Here is a 7,591-nt window from a genome sequence, read left to right on the forward strand (position 1 = left end):
CTGTGCTGATGGGAAGTTTAGATGTTTACAGACGTAACAAACTAATGAGCGAGCGGCTCAGGACGAAGCGTGGCGTTCGTGTCCACATTCTGAAGGTTTGAATATGTGCTCGCCCTTTCACCTCCAGGAGCCTCGAGTCCATTAAGACACGTTCAATGTCCGCTCAGGGCGTCGGTAACCCGAGCGTCTCATTCTGCTGGACGACAGACGACAGAGCCTTTCTGCTCACTAAGAGACAACAGCTGCCACAGCTGTGGTCCTGATGTTGTCCACTCTCTGTCCTGCAGTCCCACCTGAACACGCCACAGATGTTTCCTCCTCCACCTGTTTGTTTGTTTTCACTCTGTGCTGCTCCTTTTAACCTCGCAGAGAAAGAGGTGTTATGTAAACGCTCGACTTCAGCGTGCTTGTCGGCTCTTTTTCCTTCTCCCCGTGTGACTGCAGCAGCAGCAGCAGCAACACACGGCGAGTTAAAGCGACGCAGGTGTTCTGCATGTGATGAATTCTGGTCACCGAGTTCACAGACAAAAAAAAACCCACTCTCGAAGCCCGGCAGAACCTTCCAGTTTGATTGCTTTTGAAATGGAGAGAGTCAATGTCACAGCATCCTTAATGCACCACAAATATTTACTCAGCAGGCCGATCATTTGCTCCAGAAACTTTAGAGGTGCCTTCCCAGCAGCGCTTCATGTAACTCTGAATGTGATCCCACAAACATAAGGATTCAGGAGTCGTCCTTTGTGTTGTTTGTTCCGTCTCTGGAGAGAGGTAAAGTAATGTTTTCAGTTTAGGCATGCAGTACCAATTTCAGAGTTACTTATTGCACCTTTGGAAATCCTGACGCGTTAAATTACACACAACAAAACATTTATAAACCTGCTGCTGCTGCTCAGCAGGTGTTTAGGCAGAGCGGAATACAGAAAGAGAACTGTGTGACCCTGCTGCTGACCTCCCTTACATGTAATCAGGTGATGCTTTATTGATAAATGATGTGCAGTCCAGTATGGAATCATGCACATGAGGGGGGGGGGGGGGTTGGACAAGCCCCCAGTGGAGTCCCACAAACATTACACCACCACTCCCTTCCACAGCCACCTGGCGGCTTTCTTTGCTGTCCTCCTCAGCAGCCCTCTCCATGCCCAGCAGGGTGTTCACTCTGTGGGGAGAGCGGCCCTCCTCACACGCTCCTCCCAGGGCAGGACAGTCGATTCAATCCAGACAGGAGAAGATGCTCTAAATGCAGGATTTTTCTCCACCAGTGTTCCCAGTCTGATTGAAGTCGGACTGAGGGGTTACAGAACAGGAGCGCTGATATTCAGAGGAGAAGAAGTTGGAAGCCTCCTCGGGATGTGCCGAGGTCAGGGAGCTCTCCGTGGTGCTGAAATGTCTCCTCTCAGCGGTCTTCACTCATTACTCCAAGTCAGAGAGCAATGGGAGCCTGCTAGCATGTTAGCCTCTCTGCACAGGAAACACTGCAGGCGTGATGACCCAGCAGAGAGAGAGAGAGAGAGAGAGAGAGAGAGAGAGAGAGAGAGAGAGAGAGAGAGAGAAATGGCATCTCTCCAGCAACCAGACAAATTTCCAAATTTGAACCGGTGACCCTCCGGTTCCAGTCCCTGTAGACTGAGCGACTTCCCTCCATCACGCTCCCTTTTCCCTCTTTTACAAAGTCTCCTGCAATTTGATTAAAAAAAAAGTTATTTTCAAACAATCCAGCAAGAGAAGCGACCTGAAGTTTTCAAGTCTCTGTTTGAAGCTTCTTACATGATTATCTGCAGCAAAAGCTGAATATCTTCATTTTTTGTTTCTTTAAACGTCACGTCACCTTGTTGCCGCTTTTCTCTCTCTCTCTCTCGAACACATCAAGGTGAATTAAACTCTACACAAGGTCATAGTTCACTGCAGCCTTCTCTTTAATCATCAGGAGTGAAAGAAATGTGTGAACGTAGCACGGGAAGTCGTTTCATTTTAAAGAGCTCTTTTTGATTGGACGCCGGTGAAGGACACACACACACAGAAAAAAAACAAAAGACAGCCGATTAACAGGCGAGCAGAAAGTGAGTGATCCAGGAGGAGAGCTGATGTCATCACCTGATTTAATCTCATCACAGATAACGCACCTCTGAGGACAGGTGAGGTCGTGTCCTCTGCTTGTGATTGGCTGCGAGGTCATGGATGTTTGAGACCTGAGGGGGTGGAGGTCTGGTATTAAAACATTTAAACGGGCTGAATCTATTTCTTTTCACTTACATGTTTCAATGACTGCGACAGAGTCAGAGCGAGCTGTTTCTGGAGCTTTCTACAGCAAATTAAAGTCTGTATCACCACTTCGAGTTTTCTCAGTTAAAACGGAGAAAACAATCTTCTTAAGTGTCCAATAAGTGGCTCTTTAAAATCAATAATCTCTCTCTCTCTTTCTCTCTCTCTCTCTGGGCTTTGGTTTGGTTTGAGACCAAGAGATGCAATTCCCTGAAGAAGAAGAAGAAAAGAGGAGGACTCGAGAGGACCTTGAGTTACAATTATTGTGTCAGAAAAGAGAAAATTAACAAATTCTGTGTTTCTGAGCTGGAATGCGATTTTACGTCAGAGGGGAAGAGCTTTTTTTAAAGAGCATTAAGACTCTCCTGATGGGAAATCAGTTCACGATAAACTGTCAATAAATGTGGATTAAGAAGATGGATTATTGACCTCAGTATTTGTAAATTCCAATTAAAGCCAGCCACAGATTAATTGATATAGGCAGCTAACAGTTAATGTGTTAACGTAACACATTAACTGTTGGTAACATAAGAAGAGCCCTCCCGTCTTCATCCCTGTCTTTGTTGTAACAGGAGGATTCCTCAGAAGAAGAGGATGTTTGTTACCTTTCGTAAACTGAAGTGAAATCAGTGGAGGCTGAAACATGAAGCATGCCCTCAAATGCCCAGCAGGGGGTGTCTTTACTGAGTACACTTAATGATGAACGATTATTGATGAATTATAACGTATGCTACGATTATGTAGCATTATGACAGGGTCAGAACTTAATGACACAAAACTGAGCGATATGCTTTGCTACATTATGATACGCTATGATACATTATGCTAAGCTACGATACATTACGCTAAACTACGATATAATACATTATGCTAAGCTATGATATAATACAATATGCTAAGCTACGATACATTATGCTAAACTACGATACATTACATTATGCTAAGCTATGATATAATACAATATGCTAAGCTACGATACAATACAAAAAACTATGCTAAGCTACAATATAATACATTATGCTAAGCTACGATATATTACATTAAGCTAAACTACAATGCAATACATTATGCTAAGCTACGATATAATACATTATGCTAAGCTACGATACAATACATCATGCTAAGCTACGATATATTACATTAAGCTAAACTACAATTCAATACATTATGCTAAGCTACAATACAATGCAATACATTATGCTAAGCTACAATACAATACAATACATCATGCTAGGCTATGATACCAGGAGATACATTATGCTAAGCTACGATACAATACGATAAAGATACAATACATTATGCTAAGCTATGATACAATACGATAAAGATACAATACATTATGCTAAGCTATGATACAATATGATAAAGATACAATACATTATGCTAAGCTATGATACAATACGATAAAGATACAATACATTATGCTAAGCTATGATACAATATGATAAAGATACAATACATTATGCTAAGCTATGATACAATACGATAAAGATACAATACATTATGCTAAGCTATGATACAATACGATAAAGATACAATACATTATGCTAAGCTATGATACAATACGATAAAGATACAATACATTATGCTAAGCTATGATACAATACGATAAAGATACAATACATTATGCAAAGCTATGATACAATATGATAAAGATACAATACATTATGCTAAGCTATGATACTGGTCGCAACCAGAGCAGCGCCACTGGATTACCCTCTGTGAGAGACAGATGTCTAAGGTAACACACAGCAGTCAGAAATATAGACAATATAAAATAATTGATTATGATGATTGGCTTCTGATTCCTGCCTGGAAGCATTAATGAAAACATGTAGAGAGGAAAAGAGATCAAGAGACAAATAACACAAAGTACTGTGAGATTCCTTTAAAGCATAGAGAGAGAGAGGGAGATGTGCAGAGAGGTGTGGAGAGAGAGAGAGAGAGGGAGAGAGAGAGAGAGAGAGAGAGAGAGAGAGAGAGAGAGAGAGAGAGGGAGCAGTATAAAAAGCGGGACTCAGACTTGAGCAGCTCTGAACTTGTGAGGAGACTCTGAGGGGATTTAAAAGCAGCAGACAGAGAAGAGTTTTTGTTTTATTTTGAACCCTGTAACTGGAGATGCTTGAGTGAAATGTCACAGACAGAGATCCGGGGTGGATGATGGAGTGGTTTTCTGTGGCCACGTTTTATTCATATTTTGGGGATGTTGAATTGTCTACAATACTGCGGGTGAAGTGATACGATGAAGAAGAGGAGGCAGAAATGCGTCTCTAAGGAAACACCTGTCGTCTGATTGTTGGATAAGTGCTGCTGGAGATGGAGCCGCTTTTCTCCTGCAGGAGACGAGACACGCGCGTTGCGGATGGATATTCGGGTGATTTCAGAGTGATCTGCAGGCTTTCCTTTGAGCTCAATGACAGGGGGGTCTGACGGAGGAAAGGTGGAGGGATGGAGAATGCCAGCCAGCTCAAACCAACGCCTGTCACCTACGGAGAGCTGTTGAACATCTCCTCCAACTACAGCCATGAGAATTTCACGTCGAAAGCGGAGGAGAAGGACGCAAACCTGGCTTTCCAGGCGGGTGTCGCCGTGACCTTAGCGCTCATAACTTTCGCCACGACGCTGTCCAACGCGTTCGTCATCGCCACCATTTACCAATCCCGCAAACTCCACACCCCGGCCAACTTCCTGATCGCCTCCCTGGCCGTCACGGACCTGCTCGTGTCCATCCTGGTGATGCCCATCAGCGCGCTCTACACCGTCAGCCAGACGTGGACTCTGGGGCAGGTGATGTGTGACATCTGGCTGTCCTCGGATATAACGTGCTGCACCGCGTCCATCCTCCACCTGTGCGTAATTGCGCTTGACCGCTACTGGGCCATCACGGACGCGGTGGAGTACTCCAAGAAGCGCACGCCGGCGCGCGCAGCCGGGATGGTCGCCACCGCCTGGGTGATCGCCATCTCCATCTCCCTGCCGCCGTTCTTCTGGCGACAGGTGAAAGCAGAGGAGGTGACGACTTGTAACGTGAACACTGACCACATTTTCTACACCATCTACTCCACGTTCGGCGCGTTCTACATCCCCACGCTGCTGCTCATCGCGCTCTACGGGAGGATCTACGTGGAGGCGCGGAAGCGCATCCTGAAGCAATCGAGCAGCAAACCGGGGAAGAGACTCACCTCCGCGCACCTCATCACCAACTCCCCCGGCTCGGTGGCGTCCACCACGTCCCTGAACTACGGGACGAACGACACGTCCTCCTGTGACACTACCTCGTCCGCGAACCAAGTCAAAGTCACTGTGTCTGACGCGCTGCTGGAGAAGAAGCGCATCTCCGCCGCGCGCGAGAGAAAGGCGACCAAAACTTTGGGAATAATCCTGGGAGCCTACATCATCTGCTGGCTGCCGTTTTTCATCTACACTCTCTTAGTGCCTGTCTGCGAGTCCTGCTTCCACCCGGAGTTATTTGACATTTTCACCTGGCTCGGTTACCTCAACTCGTTAATCAACCCCATCATTTACACCATGTCCAACGAGGACTTCAAACAGGCTTTCCACAAACTAATACGGTTTAAATGCTGCAGGGCATGAACGATGATTACCAGCCATAGACCCCCCCCCCTTCATATGTAATCATCTGTATACTGACAGAATCAAACCTGCACCACCCACATACTCCTCCCTCCCCAGGTTCTCCCTGAGGGCAACACGATTGTTTATGATAATGTTGCAGCATTATGGAGCATGCAGCTGATAGATGGAGGAGCGAAGGACTGTGGGAATGTATTGACCTGCCATCCAGTCTGCTTAGTGTTCTCTGAGTGGCTGGCACTCCTTGAGGATGTGTGTGTGGAGGGTTTTTTTGTTTGAAGGGAAAAGGCGTATTGTGTTGGTGCAGAGGAGACATGTCAGTGGATGTTACCATGTTGAAGCTCTCAGACTGGTTTTGACTATGGAGAAAGCCCATGGCCCCCCCCCCCTCCCTCCCACCCTGGATGCAGGGGCCCCGCCTGTACGTGCTGCACTGGACCGCAGCCTACAGACTCACTTTGCCATATGAGTTTGACAGTCAACGTGAGTTGGCTTGTAAGCACAAACAGCTTAAGACTAAGCTACCATGAGCCCCGCGGGCAAAAAATACGTTTTGTGTTTCATTTTCCTGTCTCAATAAGGGGAAATATTGGTGCCTAACAAGTTCAGTTCAGTTCCTCAGACGTGCCTGGCCCAGAAGGAGAAAAAGCATGACTTTAGTTAGAGACAAAAAGATTCAGGTTTGGTTTATTCTTGTGGCCAGTGTTTGTGATTTCTTTTGTCTTTTCTTGCTGCGTCTGATATCACTTTAAATAAGGCTCCAACATGAGTGTAAATGTCGTATGCATCAATGTGATTTTTACCTTGCAACACAGCCTGGATCCAGCTTGGCTGAATGAGTCTCACACTGTAAAAAAAAAAAGAAAAAAGAGAAACGTCACGATTCAGAAGGCATGAAGAGCTGATTCGGTCTCGTTAAAGATGCATTCTTAACTGTGAATATTAGCTTTGATGTTCCATTTCATGTCAGGCTAAATCCAACTCCAGATCTGATCAAACAGGGCTGAGCGAGCACGCCGCGGACGGTCACCTCCTGGAATCTGCCATTTTGGTTTCTTCCAGTGTGGAAGAGGACTTTTAAACCCGAGAGAAAATGTCACGGTATTCTGATTCACAAATCCCCACATTACTTCCCACCAAACCATCACATGTGAAATGTCAAGCTTTGGCTGCTACTGAAACCGTAAAAACACTTTTTTAAAGAGGAAGTGAATTCAGAAAAAAAAAACACATCTCGTCCTGCACGTTTTTTCAGAAAAAGCTGAAAACAGGTCGAGCAGTGAGGTTAGCATTATTCCATCTATGGATGAGCAGCCTCAGGAGATTAAATAAACACACACATTCGGAAATACATCTCGGGTAAAATTCTTATATTTGATTGCTTTTGGGACAGAGATCATATTTAGAATGACTGTTCATTTAATTGATTTTAAAATCTGGGTCCTACGTATACATTTTCTTTTTGTAAGTTGCTTCAGTCTGCAGCAGCTGGGCAGAGCGGGATGGTTGGTAAAGGAGATCTCAATCAAAGCACGTCGCACTAAATTGCTTGTTTTTGTCCCCGGCAGGCTCGGCGTCTGACAACATCACAGAAAGGATCCCTGCAGAGAAGCCATTTTCATTTCACAGCAGAGAAAGACGTTTCATGGCTCCGTTCGAAGCCTGCAGACTCTCCTTTCACTCTGCAGGACTCGAGAGCTCCCGCTCGTCCTGTCGCTCAGACCGTCGCTCCACGCGT

General features: G+C 45.5%; 1 protein-coding gene across 1 annotated transcript; it reads left to right on the plus strand.

The window, feature by feature from the left end:
• The first annotated feature begins 4,459 nt into the window (after positions 1–4,459).
• LOC306824849 (5-hydroxytryptamine receptor 1B-like) lies at positions 4,460–7,086 on the plus strand. Its single transcript, XM_079345227.1, has one exon. The coding sequence runs from the start codon at positions 4,708–4,710 to the stop codon at positions 5,851–5,853; it is 1,146 nt and encodes a 381-aa protein (XP_079201353.1). The 5' UTR covers positions 4,460–4,707; the 3' UTR covers positions 5,854–7,086.
• Positions 7,087–7,591: the final 505 nt, after the last annotated feature.

Source organism: Symphodus melops (assembly GCF_947650265.1).
Source record: "Symphodus melops genome assembly, chromosome: 1".
In the NCBI taxonomy this organism is placed as follows: Eukaryota; Metazoa; Chordata; class Actinopteri; order Labriformes; family Labridae; genus Symphodus; species Symphodus melops.

Excerpts from the sequence above, each read along its gene's own strand:
- LOC306824849 (XM_079345227.1), top strand. The coding sequence starts at position 4,708 with ATGGAGAATGCCAGCCAGCTCAAACCAACGCCTGTCACCTACGGAGAG.